The sequence below is a fragment of the Saccostrea cucullata genome, unplaced genomic scaffold (assembly GCF_032062105.1).
Source record: "Saccostrea cucullata isolate Sc308-1 unplaced genomic scaffold, CSIRO_AGI_Scuc_v1 ctg474, whole genome shotgun sequence".
In the NCBI taxonomy this organism is placed as follows: domain Eukaryota; kingdom Metazoa; phylum Mollusca; class Bivalvia; order Ostreida; family Ostreidae; genus Saccostrea; species Saccostrea cuccullata.
Window position 1 is genome coordinate 292,870 of NW_026928549.1, and position 21,239 is coordinate 314,108.

The window sequence follows — 21,239 nt, forward strand, 5'->3', positions numbered from 1 at the left end:
AATTTAAGTTTAAATTTTAATATTCTGCATTCAGAGAAAAGTATAATTATTTTTGGGTATTCCACTACTCGTCTCATGAAAAACTTTTGAGCTACATGTATGAAATTTAGGGATGTCAACGAATATTCGAATATTCATTCGATGAGTTGATATTCGAATATAAATTTATTATTCGAATATTCGTTTTTAAGTGTACATGCATTTAAAAGAGAGAAAAAAACCTGGCAAGTTTTATTAGAAATTGAATCAAGTTTGTTCAAAATTAAAAGACACTCCTCTTGGGTTACCTTATAGGTGTGAAGAGTGTATCTATTAAAGTAATTTATTCATTTGTTCACTTAATTAGTGGTATAATAGTGTCCAGTACATACAATCAGCTTGTATTGTAGGACACAGTTTGACAGTAAACACATGGATCTCTTGTTTATGTAAATATCATTAAACCATTATCAGGAATTAATCAGCAAAAAGAAATTGCTTTTAATTTTTCTCCGTTAGATAATTGTTCTGCTTGGTATAATTTTTTATAGAGATATCAGTGTAGATTTTAGTAAGACGATCAATTAATCTGGAACATGGCAAAGAATCTTTTGAATTAAAAAAAAATGTTACAATTTTTATGTTTACTCATCATATATTTGATCATTTAAAAAAAATTATAATTGCTATGCATTTAACAAACTCGACATGAGTTTGTTTTCCAAAATAATTGCATAAAACCTATACTGGTTGACAGGAGAGTGAAGATAAATCTAATATAATTTAAGATGTGTTTATTCTATCGAATATTCGAATATATTCGAATACTCCTATCGAATATTCGAATATCAATTATTGACAATTTTGACATTCCTAATGAAATTCATAATTTTTCTATTTCTTTCTTTCTTTAAATATCGTCTAACACAATTAACTGATCTACAATCTAAAGACTCTCTAAAAGGTGAGCAATGGATACAGTAAATTTGGTCAGATTTGTAAACCATCTATACTTACCAATGCACGACAAGATAATTGAAATTCAATATTGTTGAGGTCATCACTTTCAGTATAGGAACTCCCCTTTAAAATAAAAAAGAACATAAAATATCAATAAATGTAGAGAATAAATAATATACCTAAAATTATTTTTTGAACAGAGGTTAACTCTTGTATACTGTAGATTCCTAATTATACGCGAAGAATTAATTTCCGCGTAATTTCGCTTTTCTTTTAATGGTGCTGAAATCTATCTTAGTTCAGTTGATGAAGCGTCCATTCGCGAATTATAATTATCGCGATTTGACGTAATAGACCCAGTTCGCGATAAAAAGTACTCGCGAAAAATATAAATTTACAGTATATGAAAAGGTAAATTTTCATTCTCCTGTTAGATTATTATATCGTATCTAAGGTCAAACAACACATTCCTCAAAAATGATAAAATATATCTAAGTTAAGAAATTGGTTTTGCAAAAAAATAATACTATAACAATTATTTCAGATAACTTTCAGGTTTATTTCTAGGCAAGACACCAGAAGAAGATTTTTCTTATACATGTATAATCATAATGGATATCTCTTTATTTGCTGATGCAACAGGCATGGGTCTTTAAGGTCTACAGTTACTTTTAAAATTTGAAAACAGTTTAAAAATCACATAATAGTAAATATTTAAAGTTTCGAATATTACAAAAGGTGTAGCCCTATTCGAAGGGGACGTATTAAAGCATATGTATGAACATGTCTTGAATATGATCATAAAACCATTGTGCTGTCCATCTTCGTGCCTTTCAGTGGTAATCCATATGTGGATAACCTGTGCGACACATACACTTGCTGTTGCCCTCAGCTCGAGATTTAGATGGACAACATATTATTTAAGGAATGAAGCTTATTTCAACATATGTTATCCGATATAACATAACTTGGGGCAGTTTACGCTTTATAAACCGCGAAGCGGTTTATACGAAAGCGTAAACTGTCCCAAGTTTTGTTATATCGGATAACATAAGTTGAAATTAGCTTCATTCCTTATAATTTAATGAGGATAACATAAGTTGAAATTAGCTTCATTCCTTATAATTTAATGAGACAATATTTCCTCCGGAAAACGGCTTCAAATTGAGCACTATTTTAAAAGTAACTTTAAGCGGAGTAATACGTTTTTGACGTACTTCATTGTGACGTAGGCAAGTTATGTTATACAAAATATTATATGTTCCTCTGTAAAATTTAGCCAATGAAATTGCTTGATACAAGTGAAATTAAATTATTATCAATTAACAGGTTATTTCCATTCATATATCGGTACGATAACCATCTGAGTTTGAAATAAAAGTTAGAACAGAATCAGACTGACCTGTTTCAATTTTGAATATTTCATTAGAAGAAAATTTTTAGGCTAACAGAACAACTCTTATTAATGATAAACAAGATGATTTCTACTTTTCAATCGTCAACTTTTCTTACTTATTTATCAAAATTTCCTTAAAATCATGCATATGATGTTTTTTATCTTTCAGTTAATTTGATACGCTAGAGGATGTTCTACATACAAATGTATGAACAATCCTTAAAGGAGGTAAGCTACTGGCAAACAAGTTGGTGAAACATCAGATTAAAGATTTACAATCTATGAACTTAGACGCAGTGATATTTAGGCAGCAGAATGGCCAACAACTTAAACACAATCAACAGTCTCGTTTAAAATTATTGTTTTGCATGGTCGACGCAATACAAATACCCTGTCACAGGATGATTGACGTTTCTTATATATTGTTTATATATCATGATTTACACACTGAAATGTCTACGATTTTCCCGTTATTTCCTGATCATAACCCGGCGGGTGTGACCGGTCAGTAGATGACGTTCACTCAACCATGACACCCGTTCCCTTCTCCTTTGGAGGTCCGTGTTTGCTCTGCTCCTATTTTGTATTGTATAAATGGACTTGTTATCTTTAATACTGTAAATTATAACAAATTGATATATTTTATTTATAACGTTTTCTCATTAGCTAATAAGTGCCATATCTTAAAACGACAACATGAAGGTATTTGCTATTTATCAGTCATACATTTAATAAGGTACCATTTTTGACATTTCTCAAGAAGTGAATACGGATTTGTACGTGATCAATTCTATCTTCGGGCTTTATAGAATCCGACCTGCGTCTTATCCTTACTTTAATCCCTTAAACGATCAGAATTTATGTTTCATCTTGCATTAAAACAATTTTGGCATGTTTCAAAGAGACATTACCGTATATTTTAGGAACGTATGACAGTACCGAATGTTAGTCTCATAATTTGAGGAGAGTAATTGTGTTTGATTTGATTCATATAAAGTATAAAACGTACATCTCTGTCGATTGCTGACTTTAATCGTATAAAAGTCCTACTTCCATAGGTTGAGTTAGATACTGGTAAAGTTATCAATTCAAACAGATTATTTAAGTTAAGATCAGCAGGGGTGGCTTGTGTTCTAAGAAAGGTTATGTTGACTCCAGATGCTGTTTGAGTCCCCTGATTTATTCCTTCTATCGTCGTGTCTGTCCTATAGAGTGGCGAGTTGGGGTCAAAAGAAGAAAAGGTAGACTCGTACACAGTTCCACCAATGTTAGGATCAGGTGAACTGCAAGCTGTAAACAAACAATTAATCAAATAGTCTAACAAATAAGCATGCAATTAAGATTTTGAGAGATTAAGTAAGTCTGCAGTAAATATTAATATTCAAACACTTTAAATTATGAAATCACAATAAAGAAAAATCACTTACGTTCTTGTGAATTTACAGTTAGTATGTGTACATTTAGCAGGAAGGCTGTAAACAGCACAGATAATTCATCATGATCCAACATCTGAAAATTTAGGAGGTATTGCTCCTTTCCTAAAAAATAAAAATAAAATCATCTAAAACAATTACTAGTACATTGTATTATTAATATGCACAGAAACTGTTGCCTTTCTTGAAACTGAATTTTCGATCCACTTTAGAGTTAATGAAGAGCCGCCACGTGGAATGATTTGGAAATTGATATCTATTGGTTTTCATATTTATTAATAGGGTCAGATAACAAAATATTATTCATCTGTATGGTATTGAATTTCATAATTAAATGTGTTCTTTTTTAATATAATGTAAAGAGATACTGTATCGTGCCAAGTAAAAAGGTTTAATTAATGTATCTATCTATAGATGAAACCAAGCATTAATAAAATCTACCGACCGATTCCTCGCAAACTGTTTACATGTAGTGTTATTAAATTGAAAATACATTTAACAAAATATAAGGTAAGTTAAAATTACTTAAATAATTTTGGAAACGCGACACATACTATACATTTTAAGTGACCTAGGGAATGTACAAATATTTATTGCGTCATATAATGTTTATCAATTGCATGATATCGGCAAGCGGGATTTATTTTGAAATAAATGAAAAAATATTCAGCTAAATGTGAATAAATTATTATGATATTAAACAGTCATTGTTGTGATTGCATTAAATCTCCCAGTTTAACCAGTTTGACAAGTTGGCAATGAAATACGCATATGCTTGAAACTCAGAAAGATATTATTATAATAATACTATAGCACCATGTGTGATATTTGTTAGCAAAACATTGACAATACCACTAGAACCTTTACAAAATAGCATAAAAATGTGTGCCTTTTTATTCAAGAAAAACTTTCTCTGTGTCGTTTAGCGACATAAAATCTGGATAAAGATTCAACGCTCCAGAGATTTTGAATAAACTCAGAATAAGGTCAAGCAGTTTTCAAGCAAAAGAAAATTAATATTAATCAATAAAAATACCTTACTAGTTATCTATAAATCATTGTGTTTTTAAGCAAAACGTATTTTTAACTATTTACACCATTTTTTTTTTATTATAATAAGCTTTTAAGTACTTACGGTAAAAACATGTGATGTGACACAAGAAATGGAATAATACTTCCTGCTTCCACCCATGCGATAATTGCGGTGCATACAGCGTGACTTGATTATTGGGGAAAATCCATCGCTCCTTTTTCAAAATTTTGTCTTGATTTTGGCGTTGAATAAATGGAAATATGGGTAAACATTGAAACTCGAATGTTTTTTTTTTTTATTTAATATGTCATTTTTTTTATCTAGACATAAAGACTCGTGACACGAGACCTACACTATATAAGGCATATTTTTTTTTCGCGATTAAATAGCTGGTTTTTATGATTGGTACATGTATATTTCTAACCCCCGTATGCAAGTTATTTTTTAATAAAATTGTATGTCAATATACAAGATAAATATGTCAAAGAACATCTTAATTAAGTTTAAATGCAAAATAAATGCAATAGATTAGGAATTTGGATTTTTTTTCTAAAATTGTTGAATGTCGCCTATAAAGCTGGAAAAGAGTTGACAGGAAACGTATTTACGGGAGTTGTTCGAAAAGTTCGTGGACTGTGTCAATCTTCGTTATATTACTAACAAGAATTTTTTATTTTTCTATTTTGTATCAATTTTGTTGTATGGGCTTTTTAACTTGAATACTGTTCATTATATCTATATGCTTCATTGAAATCAATTTTTGGACCACGTAAGCTGTCTCCTTTTCAATTGATTTTTTCTATTTAATTATATCAGAGGGAGATAGCTGTTGCTAAAATTTAAGGTCAAAAACTAGGACGCATCCCACCCTTACATGCCACAAATATTAAATGAGAATCATATCTAAAATTTCAAAGGTTGGATCAGGTGTCTTTGAAGAGTAAACATCCCCAAACGACAGGTCAAATTCGCTGGTCTTGAGTCCTACGTATGTGTTTTGATCGAGAAGACTGAATAACGACCCCAATAAAAAAAAATACTATATTTAAATTTAGTCTGCTATAGTTAACTATAGTATAAAAATTTACTATGGTAATTAAAGGTTTTACTATAATGAATCTTTTTTTTACTATGGGTTTCAGATTCATATGTTGTATGTTCTATTCCAGTTTTGTTTTTTTTTTAATATTTTAAAATTTACAGATTCCAATGGAAAGTAGGTTGAGGTATAGAGCTTTTTGTCAGAAATGACAAGACGTGACTTCTAACTTTGCAAAAAAATGAAACTGACGTATGGATGGACATCTCGATCACTATATACCCTCCACAGGCACTTGTTTCTGTAAAAAAAATTTGACCCATAGTATAATTATAACACAAGGTATCTAACTCCGATTTACACCGAGTACCCCCCTCCCTTAGAATCGCGCTCATTTACACTTTCAGAGGTAATACACAGGTAAACTGTTTATACCTATGTCATCTACGATAATTTATCTACACAACCATATATGGCTTGCTTTTCCTTGTTTTCTTTAATCTCCGTAAACAGTGTCAAAACTCTACTCGTAGAGTGGAAAAGTCGAACTATACCATAGAATCGTATATTATAGTATCGGGCAAAGAATTAGACCTCGAATCTGATTTGCTAAAAATCTGTTTCTAAAATTTATCGGAAAAATATCGTAGTGTTATTATGGAAAATAAGACACTATGAAATTTTATTTATTCGATGCAATATTTAAAATCTGGAATTGAATTTTTAAACCCACGCATTCTTTAATTTTTCTCTTTGCCCGAAATCAGCATATACCGTTCTATGGTATAGTTCGACTTTTCCACTCTGCGAGTAGAGTTTTGACGCTGTTTACAGAGATTAAAGAAAACAAGGAAAAGCAAGCCATATATGGTTGTGTAGATAAATTATCGTAGATGACATAGGTATAAACAGTTTACCTGTGCATTTCCTCTGAAAGTGTAAATGAGCGCGATTCTAAGGGAGGGGGGGTTCTAGGTGTAAATCGGAGTTAGATACCTTGTTATAATTATACTATGGGTCAAAAATTTTTTTACAGAAACAAGTGCCTGTGATACCATCCCACTTTTCAAAGCAGGGGGAGGGGTATATTGAATGGTGGGAAAGGGGGGAAGTTGCATATTTTATAACACAAATCGAATCCCTGAATATATTAAAAGTAGCTGGAATTGTCAAGGTAACCAAATAACATTTTGATTAAGATAACTCCCCCAATCTAATTAAAATTAGACCTTTCATCAGCGACATGAAAGGTCTCATTTTAATTAGATTGATAATTTCCCTTGTTTCTCAGTCATTTTTTTTTTTCAGAATCTCAATCAACAATTTTTAAACTGGAATTTTTTAGCAACGTAGTCCATGAATATCTTCAGAAGCTAATCGACGCGTTCAGAAGAAAAATAACTTTCACATTTAGGAACAATATTATAAAATGAGATCACTGAAAAAAGCATATTTCAAATGTTTATTTCTTTAAATAAAATTGACAAAAAATATTCGACTAAAAAACAAAAAAAAATCAAACAATGTCAGTGTATTAAAATAATAAATACTCCCCTCAATCTTAACAAAGTTCAATTATTTTCTTTGACATATAAGAAGAGGCTCTCATGTTTATGTCAGTTTACAATGTGTTAATTTTTATTCTTCCTCTTTATTTTTTAAAGTGTTTTTCTTGGTTAGATTTCTAATATTCAGGAATTCGTAATGGGTAGCATTTTATATATATTTTTACAAATTTTCAACACTTTTAGACAACCACATCTCAAATATTTCCAAAACTTTAAAATGAACCACCTTGATCTAAGAATATTGCAAGATGTTTAAAGTTCTCTCCATAAGTAACTGATCATGTTATCCACAATGTCAGCATACTGGCAAGTATCAACACTTTTAATTTTCTGCTTTAAAAACAATTAGCTCTAAAAAATTAGTCTTATTCATCAGTCGAAGGTTCAGCCAAAAGATCTAATTGTACTTCATAACTCTTTCCTGAAAATATATCCTTAGCCTGAAGTCTTAGCTCAGTCTCTCCAAATATCATACTTTCTTCCAATTCAATTGATGCACCATCTGGCAAATCTGGTAGGGGTATAACTAAGACCCCCAAGCGGTGACATCCTGGGTCATCTACGTATTTAGGATCTTTGCTGTCGGAGATGTAAATTGCACACTCTAATTTCTTCTCTTTTGGGTTCAAAGCTTGAAATATTTGAGATTTTTCATACCCTGCTGTCAAATGCTGTCCTTTTGTTATATACTTGAAGAAAACATCTTTACATCTAGCTCTTCCATTGACTTCAACTTTTTTGCTCTCTGGGTGTTTTGTTGGATTGAACTCGGGCCAGCTTTGGATGCCATAGGTGTATCGAGCTGTTCTCCTAGATATGGCATCAGGAATGTGTCCAAAATACACAGCGCCTTTTAAGACAGAAATGCCTGCATCATCAGGGACAACTACACGTTTCATTTTGAATCCCTCTCTTACAGCTTTTTGGACAACTTCACATTCAGCAAAACCGCCTACCATTAGAATTGTTTCCACAGCAACCATATCACTATCATACAAAATTCCTCGTAAATGTTCTTTAATTTTCTTAATGGTGTTGTCAAAGAAATGAAGAAAATCTTCGTTTTTCCACTTCAACTTCCAGTTTTCAAAAGTGACTTTTCCTGCATATTTGGACTGTTCAATTGCTTTTTCTAGAGATTTCCTGGATTTATCTTTTTTGACAATTTGTACAAGACCCAGTGGAATGGACAGATGTGTGTTTCCTTCTTTCCCTGGCTTAGCTGATCTCTTCTTTAACTCGAAGTTCCTCATTAGTTCTAAATAATCATCAAACGATGACTTCTTTAACTCTTTCATGGACTCTGTTCCAATGATTTCCTCAATATACTTTTCAAATTCGTCATCCACAGATTTACCTCCCCATGGTCCTCCGCTGGCCTCCCGCATTTCCTCTAGAGATCCGTCATCAATTTTATGATGCACTGTTATGTCTGCTGTACCCCCTAAAAATGACAGGTAGTCAAAAGTAGAAACACAATGACCTTTATAAAATTGACACTTACTTTTGACTATGTACATGCTTTAATTATTAGTTTCAACTGGCCATACAACAGGTATTTTTAAAAGCAGACACTTGTAACAAGAAGAGTTGCTCATAGGAATTACATACCTCCCAAATCAGCCACTAAATACTTGCTCCCAACAGCAAGTTCTCCCAGATATTTAGACTGTGAGAGATTAAGATCTTTGGCTGGTAGATACTGACAATGAATGGATGCAGCTTCTGGCTCTAAAGCAATAGTCAAAGATGATCGCTCAATCCCAGCCTGTTTAAATTAAAAACAAGTTGAAATGTCTTGGGGAAATGTCTCAAGAAAAACCCAATTTCATCAGAGCATTTTTCTAAAATTAGAACAAAAATTTAGTCAACTTAATCTATTTTTTATCAAGTTCGAATCAAAAATATGTCCTTCTGGGACGTAATCCTACCTCTCGTGCAGCCTCTCTCATGAACTGCTTTGATCTGTCATCCCAAATTGCAGGCACAGTGATAACATAGTCAATGTCCGATTCCTTTATATCTGGATAACTGTTCTTTAGAGTTTTCATCAGGTCACCCACCAGAAACTCTATAGATATCTTGAACACTTTAAGGGCTTCCATTTCTTTACCTGAGGCATCTTTCAGCTTTGTTTTTCTACTTATTGCCTACAAAAATAAAAAAACTGTATAAGTATATGTTATAGTTACACGAACTTCCCTATCGAAATATTTCATTTTTTAAGCACATAATTCTTCATGCAGAATTTCATCAATAAATGATTTTATCCTGACCTCAATTAAGTATTTCAGTGAAATTTATGATTCTCACAAAATGTGTGCCCTGTAAAATGTTAAAATTTCTTGTGCCTTTATATTTCCCTAAAAATTGTAAAATAAAATACAAATTTTGTATTTTATTTTTTGGGGTCTCAATTGCCAATGCACTTAATGCCTTTGCAGAAGCTGCAGATCAGTTCTGTATCTTGCTGATTTTTTAAAAAATGGAATGGATGAGCTACAATATACTTATTGAACAGAATGTGCATTAATCTCAACCAAAAAAAATAGAGCAATATCAGATCTGAACTACTTGTACCATGTGATTATGTTTTTCTTTACCATCTACTCAGAAACTTTCTGTCATAAATTCAATATGTAATCAAATAAGAAATTAATATTAGACACTTGCTTTTTCGGAATGTAGTATCATCTTAAATCGATGAAAGAAATAATAATCCTCGTGTTCTTCATCTCGTGCCAAGTCTATATACTGGTCCTCCGCCTCATATCCAAAGGCCTTAAATGTTTGGTCCGCTTCTAACAGTAAAGCTGTGGGAGTCTTTAAGGTGACAACCTTACCCCCAGTCCAATTACTGGTCAACACTTTAGACCAATCCGAGGTAGAGGAGAAGGCGTATCCCGAATAAGTTGTCCCAAAGTCGATAGCAGCCACAAAAAGCTTTCTGCATTTTGACCTGATTGAACCTAGATGAAAATCAATACAATATATATCTAAACAAATTCACACTTGACTAGAGTGTGATTAAGTCCGTTGATTTTGTTTTAAGCCAGAGAGATAAATAACAGATGATATTATGTATCTGGTCTACGAGGAAATTCGAACTACGAACTTTAAAACCGAAAGTAGGTGCATCATGCATAGAAGTCTCGGGTTTTGATGTATGAAACATCATAGATTTGAATTCTTATTTCCTCTTTATCTTTCTAAGTTTTATGACATTTTTTTCATTCTCCTTTATACAAAGAACCTTTAATAAAACCCCACTTACTATTTAGATTCGACATCTTCCGGAAACCATGTGCAGATTTCCTTCCCTTATGAAATCAAAGTACTAAGAGTAACGGAAGCCATGCTTCATTCGAAAAAGAAGAAAAGGATTGTCTCAGGTTGTGTATATATTTTTCAATCCTTGTAAATAGCCTACAATAAACTTCTATCATAGTTTTAAAAAAAAATCAGGTGTTGAGTAAATCATAGCTAGGCGCTCCCCATGTAAGTTTGTACATGACGAAATATAAATGTGTACCCTTATATACTAAAATCCACAAGGCCTACAACTTCCCTCCATTTTTGCTTCTGCCTGGGACCTATTACCGACTTACCTTAACGATTTTTGTTGGTTGTATTGTACAGAGGAGTAAACCTATATGAAGATGACTATATTTCGTCATCTATACAAACGTACATGTACATGTATGGCGGAGCGCCTATGATTTTTAACACACCAGAGCCGAAGAGTCAAGAGATCTTTCTAACCAAATAGTGTCCGGATTTGCAGACTGAATTATTAAATTATAGACTTAACCAAGCTTAAGTGACCCTGGAAGTGGATCCCTCGCTTTGATTGTGTAAATGGTATGAAAATTGAAAGGTATGAATTAAGCTTAATAAGTCAACGACTACATGTACCCGTCCCCACCCCACCCAAACCCGCACATACGCTAAATAGGTTTTACACGTTTGGAAATGAGTTTAGTTTTGTTTTTTGAAAATGATTTTGACAGGGGTGGATCCCCACCCTCGGAAAAAAAAAATCCTGGATCAGCGCCAGCTCCTTTTCCCTATTATGACCCCTGGGAGTATGGCAGGGCTACAATAGGGGGTAAAAGTTTACCATAGGAGTATATAGAAAATGTTTAAAGTAAGCAATCATTATAACTCATATTAATTCAGAAGTATTCTCGGGTAGTGTCGATTCTAGTGGTAGTGCGGGTCACAATAGGGACTCTAAGTTTTACACGAGAATACAAGACCGTAACTATATGTACTAGGCAAGTAAGATCAAATAAAAATTTTTAAAAAAAATCTGAAAAGTTAAAAAAAAGTTTTACTTTGAATATAATCTTATAATATATTATGATAGAGTGAAGATCTCGGGTTTTAAAAGAGCGATTTTCGGCAAACAAACCTTGTTCAATGCAAAATTCGCAAATTCTTTAGCAGATATTGATTTCATTTCATTTACAGTGTCTAATTTACTCTGTATCGAAAACACTTCTAGCAAAACACTCAATGGGAAGTATTACTTTTGATGAAGATTAAAACCCGATTTTCTTCGTGATACTATGCTTTTTTGCACAACATAATTTCTTTGTGTTTGTTTTCCCTGAATTTGCTTTTCATCAGACTTTTCATATTAAACCGTGGTTCAATATGAGTGAAAAATTCTCGAGAGGGCGTTAAACAATATACAATATTATTTTCATTGAACTGGCAATATTATGATTGTGATACATGTTTGTACATCTGTGGGTTTTTTTTCTCTGTGTAATGTATATAGACATTGATAGTTGTAGCCATTCATGATGAGAACTTTGTAATTGTTAGAACTTGTGTTCAAATCATTTGTATATTATTTATACAATAAAAAATATGCATGTTCAAACCTATGAATATTATTGGTCGGCTACAGGAGATTTTTAGACTGGTAACGATTTTTAGACTGGTAACGTCAAAATATCGTAATTGTTTAATTATATGACGAAAAAATTATTAGAAATTGCAGGTTCATCTTGAGTTGTGTTGTGTATCAAATGTAATTTAAAAGTAGAGCTTTTTTAACCAATAGCTAACGTCGGTTGATCAAATAAAATTTAAAAATCGATTCTTTTTTTAAATTTATTTCATACAAGTATTCATAAGAGAAAGAGGGCACGCGCACTGAACCTGAACACTTTATGCACCAAAGGACTAAATACAAGGAAGTAAGTCTTCAGAGGTAAGAGAAATTTGCAAGTTTTTGCTGTGTCTTTTTAGTCTTTACGCTTGATATTAAATATTATGTAACATGAGGATTTCTATTAATTAAATTTCAATAAATTAGTAAAACTTAAGATTATAAGAAGAGAGAAGATGATACCCTGCATGGCATATGACTTTCTTGCCCAACATGTAGACACATTTTATGTAAAACAAACTAATATACACTTTACACTTTTGAACCATTTTTTCAACGTTAAACACACATTATTCTGTATTTATCTTTATTCAAGCTTCTAAAATACAGAATTTGTAAACTCTGAGAGCTTAAACATTGCTTAGAAGTTCAGAATACACTAAATATGCAATAAGTTCAAAATGCCCTAAACTTGCAATCACTTAATTGTAAAATGGGTTTTTTTCATGTGCTTTTCCAGATAAATCGATAGAATACGGTACTAGTATTCTCAAATAGTAAAGTGGTCGGAACGCATAGTAATATACCAAGGCCGTACTATACCATTGAGATAAGTGAGGCAAATAATTTATTTTTTAAAGATTTCTGCAAAGTGAATTTCAATTATTTATGTATGTCTTTGTACAAAATCAAGACTTTCGATTTTTGTTTCATTTTTAGTAAATCCCTCACCTCATGATCACCGGATGTTTCATTATCGTCTAAAAAGTGTGTAAAAATAATTCAAGACGTGAAAACATTAATTGCGTACTATTTACATCCACTGAATATTTCCTCCTATGTTTCTGAAAAAACCCATTGCTTTAAACAGTGCATGAACTACGCTAGGCATGTCACCTGTACAGATTTTTTAATAAGTGGCTGTTCCATCAATGAAAGACGTTCGCATCATTAATACAATAATCGTTTTAATCGTACTTTAAATGATTTTTTAAACAGATATAAATATAAACAATAAAATGTCTTTCTTTGGAGGGTTATTTGTAAATTTTTTCTGCAATAGCTGCGACCAAAGAAAGCATTTTGTTGTTTAAGAAACCCAGGTTTCGAGATCCGCTCTCTAAAAAACCACCCTGGACCAGCTTTGTTCCCCTTAGATCCCTTGCCTCACTTAAAATTTACAGACTTCTATACATGTAACTGTGCATATTAATAAGTGTGTGTGGATTGTAATGTTTCCGTATCAATATATAGAAATTTTGTTATTCAATCCCACAAAATGGGGCAACACTTTGTTGACAAAAAGTTTTTTATAAACAATAAGCAATGTGTTTTACCTAATTTTAGAATATTAAAGGATGTCTGTATTTGACCTACACTGTATAGGAGAGAACTTTTTCCGGAAAAAGTCATATTTAAACATCAATCTTCTAGTTGTTTTCTATCGTATATTTCTTTAATTTTTTTCATATTTGCATTTTGAACCTAAAATTTTATTATTTGCAATATTTTGTCCGATATACTAGTGGTATTAATTTCTGCTTGAATTTCTTCAGGGCCACCCTCTCCCTAATTTGAACTGAAATTTTGATAGATTTTGATCTAAGGAATAATTTAAAGCAATCTTTTTAAGGGGCATCCCTGCCCTAGGGCCAACATTCGAAAAAATGTACAAAAAAATGTCATCTATTTTTTTCAGACATTATCATATTTTACGTAACTGATAAGCAAAGCTTGTGAATCTGATCCCCCTTCTTGTTTGTTAAATTGTTCACATTTATACCGTCATTTTAATAAATGACATTATTCATCAACATGAAAGTGTCTTATTTGACTTTTACAAAATTAGCAAAAACAAGCTGCGGTGATCTTGCCTATAAGCATTAGAAGACATAATAGTAAGTATAGCTCTGAAAGATTGACTGTAGACGCTCATCTTGAACATTTTAGTGTCCTGGTATGAATTACCCTATTGGTACTATATGTATGGGCACTAAACTGGCACTTCTTTCATAAACGGGACACCCCTACTTACTTTTACACGAAACCAATGCCTGTGGTTGACACTTTTATTTTTTCAAATATTTCACTCTTAAAAACACCAATTGATATTTATACAGGCTTTTTAGTTCTGTTTTCTTCCTTAAATGCATGTTTGCATTTATGGAAATGCAGATCAGTGTAAGTACGTTTTGTACTTTGTGTTACATATGCTAATAGTACTGTTGTGGCAAGGTCGAAACAAGGCTTAATTTTTTCAGTGAGGCAAGGGATCTAGGGGAAATCATTCAATCAAGCTGGTCCAGGGTGGTTCTTGGAGGAGAGTGGGGTCCCATCAGTTTTTATACAAATAAAGACAATCTTTAAAATATCGTTTTGGATTATAATTTACGTTTTCTAGACAATAACGAAGCACCTGATGAAATGAGCGATTTTCAGAAAATGAAACAATTAATTTGTAGATTTTAATTTCGTACTGGGCCTAAGACACGCATATTTAATTAAAGTTCACTTTTTCGAGATATAAAATTTTAGTAAGCCATTTGCCTTACTAGCTTAAATGGTAGTCGTGACCTTGTGTGCGAGAGATACTGTTAAGTAGATGCAATTCATTCCTCGGGGAAAATGTTGCATTTGCAATGGAGGAGGAATGCTTAGAAATTAGAGATTAGAAAATGTGGTATCTTGTTAAAGTACGAGGGCTGTTCAATAAATAATGTCCTGAACTGTATGACATACAATACAAATATCATATGACATTAAACTTGACTTTTTCTCATAATGGAATCTTTAAAGAATTCATAACAGTTTATGTGACCACTCTTCATCGCATAGTTTCATCGTGAGAAGCTGGGAAACAATGGCTATTCGAAACAGTGCATTGTTACAACGCACTTTGAAAAATTACGCACTTTGAAAAAAAATTTCAAAGTGCGTTAAAATTCGGGACTAAGCAAACGCACTTTGAAAAAAATATTTTTTTTCAAAGTGCGTTAATATCGACCATATTAACGCACTTTGAAAAAAATGTAAAGATTGATCAATATTCCTTCAAATAATCGGTATGATAAATAACATAACTTTTTTAAGATAAAGTCACTGTAGGACCTGAGATATTGACATTTTTAAATATTTAAGGTTTTGATAAAATAAAAGGGAAAATTAAAGGTTCTTGAAAAAAAGAGTGACGATTGTTTAAGTTCACTAATTCGTTTCTTCTTCCTTTATTTTAAATTCTAGTCTTTGATAAGTAGATGTAAAGGTGTATAGGGGGCACTAACTGAGGACAGTTTCAAGCAATTTAACATTCATCATAATAAAAAGGGGACAATTTGATTGTTCAAAACTATGAAAATTTTTCCTCTCTCATACGTTTTACTGTACTTAAAAATTTCTTGTTTTCATCTGTTTTAATTAACTCATTTATTATTGAAAGTTTTCAACGTCATACCAGTAAGGTAAATACATAATTATATGAATGCTTTGAGTATATCATAGCCATCGACACTGGTCGAAGGGCCAGCGGAGGGGATGGGGGGCTAAGCCCCCCCCCCACTTATTTTGGAATAAGTCGTATAAGCATTGAAAATGCAGAGTACCCTTTTTAGGTTTATTGCTCCCCTCCCCCGTTTGTTACCGACACCTATGTATTGGAAAGATAAAGATTTGGACTGAGGGATCTTATACCCGTCTTCTCCTCTTTTCGATGGGAGTAAATCAATTCATTTTTGAGGTTAGGGTTAGGCTTAGTTTTTTGAAAGATAAATAACAAATAAAATCTTTCCATGACTAAAATATGATTTTTTTTTTCAAAGTGCATTAAGTGTCTCCATGGTAAAATATATTGATGTAGACTCTTAACGCACTTTGAAAATTTTTTTCAAAGTGCGTTGAGTTGGTCCCAAATTCAACGCACTTTGAAAAAAAATTTCAAAATGCGTTGATTTTGTCCCAAAAATTACGCTCTTTGAAAATTTTTTTCAAAGTGCGTAATTTTTTCAAAGTGCGTTGCCACACTGCATTATAAATGAATGGTAAAGAATCAGTAAACTAATGTGAAAATAAAAGCTTCATTAAAGCTGCTGTAAAATCCCAAAGAAATACTGAAATATGTGACATTTACAGCAATGCCTGTTTAATAGACAGATGAGTAGGTGGATTTCAATGATAAAAAATTACATACTGGGCATCAAAAATGGTACCGTCCTGCCAACAAAAATTATAACGCCAATTTCAACAATTAAATAATATTTGATGATGTATGATTAGCTTTAAGACACATAGCAAATTATAGACATCACATCGGGAGTAGTTTACACTGATTTTAAGAAACGTTTGACGGTAAAAAAAAATCTTGGTACTCAAAGGTCACCCTATATTTTGAAAAATGAGTGAAAAGGACAGCGTGTACGAAAGTCTTAACAATTATTTAAGAATATCAGTTATTGTAGTTATCCACGTTTGTTTTAATATTCAAACAGATATTGGAACATGAATCTATTGCTTTACCAAAAGGTGGTCTTGATAAAAACGGCGAAGGTCTGACAAGAGCAAAGGTATGCAAGAGCACAAAGACAGATTTATATGCAATTTTCTTAAATATTAGTGGTATTGTTGTTCAAATTCGTGATCGAGAAGACAGTTTAATTTTTGGAGGAAACTAGAAAGCATTTTTTTTATTTTTGCAAAAAAAAAAAAAAATCGAAAGGTTTATTAGAGGAAGGACCCAGAATCAGGAATCCACTAGGCCTTCATTGAATTTCTTCATGACAGCGTCCAACCCCGCATGTCCTGAAGATTAAAGGATTGCCAGATCTTTGACCTTTTGACTTGTTTCTATTTTCAAAATTGAAAAAATCACCTTTCAGAAAGAAGAAACAACTCCAGGAAATCATTGGATCTGCATTTTCCAGTAAACTAAGGGTCATACCCAAAAATGAGCTTTAAAAACATTCAGAAATTGGATAAAAAATGTTACGGACATGTGTTTTAGTTAAAAGAGATTAAAAAATAAAATCATGAAGACTAAATCATTGAAAAGCGTCTTTTGCTTATTTCTGAGCACCGAGGACATTATTTATTGAACAACCCTCGTAAGATGTATGGTTTCCATTACCCAAGCATCAGGTAAAAACCCTCATACGAAGGATGTATGTAAATACTTCGGGAGGGCCAGATGCAGTTGTTTAAAACTAGGTCGATAGACGAGAAATAAAAAAAAAATTGAATGGAAAGGCCTAAAGTCAGCCACCAGAACGGGAATTGATAAGCTTTTTCTAAAGACTGAAACCAAAATCCGCCCTTTAGGTTAACTTTTTATTTACTTAGAAGTTATCCTTTTCACATAGGAACTCAAGTAAAAAAAAATTCTTTTGCTAAAATACATGAATTGAAAAAAAAAACAACTATGACAAAAATTTACTTTGTAATGTTGAAAATATTTTGGGTTTAATAATATCGGTTTCCTTGGAACTTTTGTAAATGCCTCAGAATTCATTATTTCAGAATATTTAAGTGTCCTTTTTTCTTATTGATACAATGTACTGGTGTTTTCTACCTAATTCGTTTGAAGTTTAGTAAATAAGTAATGTAACAAAATCAAATGTAAAACATGTTGAAAAATTATTAATATGGAGTAACTTTCTTGGTCATGATTTTCTTTCATTTCCTAGATGCAGAACTGGATCATATTACAGCTGTTTCTTGCATTTCTATGGTTCAATGTTTCCATATATACAGTGGATTCACAGGAACGTAAGAATTTGTTCATTTTATTGATTAAATATCTACCACTACAAGCAATTTCAAGGAATTGTAACCCCCTCTATCGGTGTTATAGTTGTTGAGATGCAATTATATATATATATGGTAAATCGAACTTCTTCTCTTACGTCCAGTCTTGTCTGTCCATCACTCATAATATATCGAATTTTTTGGCTTATAAAATTAGAATAAAAATTAAGGGTTTTTTTTCACTGCAACAAAGTTCGAGATCTCAGTCATCCTAAAGGTGTTGTCAAAAGTTATGCTTGTTCGAAAAACAAAAGTGTTGTTACAGGTAAAGAACATAGCGAATGTGAAAGCCTTCCTTTTTTTAATCAAAAGTTATTACCAATGAAACAAGATGTGTTTGCGAAACACTAATGCCCCTGTATGGCAACACAGCAAAAGTAACACTTTTCTTAATGCAAATTTATTACGTTTGTACACAAAGTAGGGTATTCAAACTGGAAATACAATTGTGAAATATGAACGTAGGCCAAGGTTACTAGTATATTTTTTCATAAGTATGCAAATCTTCAAGGTCAAGGTCAAGGTCAAAATACATGTGTGAAGTTTGGAAGCCCAAGTCCTATTCCTTTAAAAGTTACGGCCAAGGTTAAAATTTTTAAAAGTAGGCCGAACTCCAAGGTCAAAGGGTCAAAGTTCTTGAAAAGTTTTGACATAAGGATTGAATATTTGAAGAATGAAAGCACTAGCCCTAACCCTCAAAAAGTTATCGTCAAGGTTTGCTTCTTAAAAGAAGGACAAACAACAAGCTTAAGGTCAAACGGTCAAAGTTCTTGGTATCCAATAAAAGGTCATCTCACAAGGATTTTTTGTGAAGTATGAAAGCATCAGTCACTCTAAGGAAACTGTTTTTCTTTCCCATTTTACAGGAACCCAATAATTCTTTTTTTTAAGTCAAAATTTTAGGAGACATGGCAATGAAATTTCACTTTTCAAGTATGCCCAGATTCCTGCCTTATGCCTATCAAAAGCGCCCTCGTTCTTTGGTAGAAATGTTTTAACAATAAATTCCAAAGATTTGTATTTTTTTTTTAATATCACAATTTATTCAAAAATTATATAGATTTCAAAAATCAGATCGTGGAACGGGTCAAAATTAGTTAATTACAAACAATACACAAAATAATGTCTGTATATATATTGTCTGTAAAATGGAGCAAAAACGAAAAACAGCGTCGAAATTTTTATTTTGATTCGTATTCCATATTATGGCTTAATATTATGCCTTGTTGAAAAGATATCAACTTAAGAAAATAGGTAGTCCTCATTGAAAATGACAAAAAGGATGACGTGTTGTGCATATGTGTACAAATAGTAGAGGCATTTTTTGAGTGACAGAGATTCTGTATCGGATGAATACAATCTGTAAGGAAAGGATTTAACTGTCAAAAAAAGTTGTTCAAACGTCAAGGAAAGACATTGGTGCTTCAGAGATGCTTATCCTGTGAAAGCAGAGTTAATTAACAAAAGAAATTAAAACGTTAATAAAGGATATTATGTAACGAGAGTAATTCTTAAACTAATAATTACCAAGTATTAGACAAAGATTTAATGAGTAGGCATTTGATTATATTGTGTGAAATGTATAAGTATGGTATTTTTGAGAAATTGTTGACGCTATGATTTGACGTTATTGTCGTTAACTGTGTTCCGCGGGTACAAAATGTGTTGATTTAAAAATGTAGTAAATTGATTTATGTTAATTCGAATGGAATTAAACTTCACACATCATCCAAATAAACATGTTTATATATTGTTTTATGCTTATTTTAAATTTCTAGTGAATAATATTTCGAAGATTGATATCGTCCACGAACTTGAAGATATACTCGTATATATATATGTATAAGTAAGGGGAGATTACGATTTCGTCATCACGTTTATCATTAAGTTTGGTTATTAGGTTAGCATTAACGTCTTAAATTTCCAATATTTAAAAGTCAGATTTTTTTTTAACTATGCACAGCATGCAGTTCACCTGATCCTAATATTGCTGGAACTGTGTACGAGTCCACTTTTTCTTCTTTTGATCCAAACTCGCCACTCTATAGGACAGACACAACGATAGAAGGAATAAATCAGGGGACTCAGACAGCGTCAGGAGTCAACATAACTTTTGTTCGATCACCTAAGACCCCTGTTGATCTTAATTTAGATAATCTGTTTGAATTGATAAGTTATCCAGTATCAGGATCACAATTTGGAACTAGGACTTTTATCCGGTTAAAATCAGCAATTGACAGAGATGTAAGTTCATTTCATAATTTTACAATTTAAGCAAGAAAGTTATTCTATTTCAAGGTAAAAATTGTTTCCTTTTATATGTGTAAAATATAAATATAGTAGACAGATATGTTTATACTATGATAAATTGTTCATTTCACTTTGTTAAATATGTCACCGTACGCAACGTGATTGAAAGGACATGAGTTTCATAGGCGTCAGAAGCAAAGTGGGATGGCTTTTTGAAGGGTGTAAACCAACAAAAATGTAAACTCCAATTTTCACTGCCTATATTTTTTCTTTCTTTGAAAAAAAATTGCTTACATTTTTTTTTTATCGACTTGAGTTGCGATATGGGTTTAAACCCATAGGCGTCGGAACCGGAAGGGGGGTAGGTTACCCCCACTCCTCCGGATCCGATTGTTGGAATACCTGGTCTCCAAAAACGACATATATATTGTCAATCAGAAACTCAAGCATCTTTTTGATGTCAACATCAGAGTTCTTGAAGTACAATCAGAATTTTTTAAAACAAAATAAATTTGTAAATATCCAATGACAAGGTAAGTAAATTTACGAGTTCCATTTTTATTGAAAATGCAGCTGTTACATGTAATAATATCAAAAAGCCTGGAGTTTTGAATTTATCGTGGGGAATGGTTGTGTATAATGTTAAAAAGTCGTACGTGTTAAAGC

At 32.1% G+C, this 21,239-nt stretch overlaps 3 protein-coding genes across 3 annotated transcripts in view; 1 reads left to right on the top strand and 2 right to left on the bottom strand.

The window, feature by feature from the left end:
• The window catches only part of LOC134277919 (protocadherin Fat 4-like), a 174,945-nt gene extending 171,069 nt beyond the window's left edge, over window positions 1–3,876 (bottom strand). Inside the window, 1 exon segment of the mRNA XM_062760220.1 lies at window positions 3,763–3,876. Coding sequence (XP_062616204.1) covers window positions 3,763–3,844 — 82 coding nt within the window. The 5' untranslated portion in view covers window positions 3,845–3,876.
• Window positions 3,877–7,288: 3,412 nt separating this feature from the next.
• On the bottom strand, window positions 7,289–10,734 carry LOC134277918 (heat shock 70 kDa protein 12B-like). The gene is made up of 5 exons (XM_062760219.1): window positions 10,683–10,734; window positions 10,082–10,377; window positions 9,340–9,558; window positions 9,020–9,176; window positions 7,289–8,852 (listed from the first exon to the last, which is right to left on the bottom strand). The coding sequence occupies exons 1-5, from the start codon at window positions 10,696–10,698 to the stop codon at window positions 7,774–7,776; spliced, it is 1,767 nt and encodes a 588-aa protein (XP_062616203.1). The 5' UTR covers window positions 10,699–10,734; the 3' UTR covers window positions 7,289–7,773.
• Window positions 10,735–17,046: 6,312 nt separating this feature from the next.
• LOC134277908 (cadherin-99C-like) overlaps window positions 17,047–21,239 on the top strand; it is a 32,453-nt gene continuing 28,260 nt past the window's right edge. Inside the window, 3 exon segments of the mRNA XM_062760202.1 lie at window positions 17,047–17,086; window positions 18,203–18,284; window positions 20,287–20,567. Of these exon segments, the coding sequence (XP_062616186.1) occupies window positions 18,203–18,284; window positions 20,287–20,567 (363 nt within the window). The 5' untranslated portion in view covers window positions 17,047–17,086.

Bases quoted from the DNA above. Each gene is read 5' to 3' on its own strand.
- LOC134277918 (XM_062760219.1), bottom strand. The intron at 9,559-10,081 runs GCAAGTGTCTAA...TTATTTTTGTAG, and splicing joins TGATACTACATTCCGAAAAA to GCAATAAGTAGAAAAACAAA. The intron at 9,177-9,339 runs GTAGGATTACGT...TAATTTAAACAG, and splicing joins TGAGAGAGGCTGCACGAGAG to GCTGGGATTGAGCGATCATC.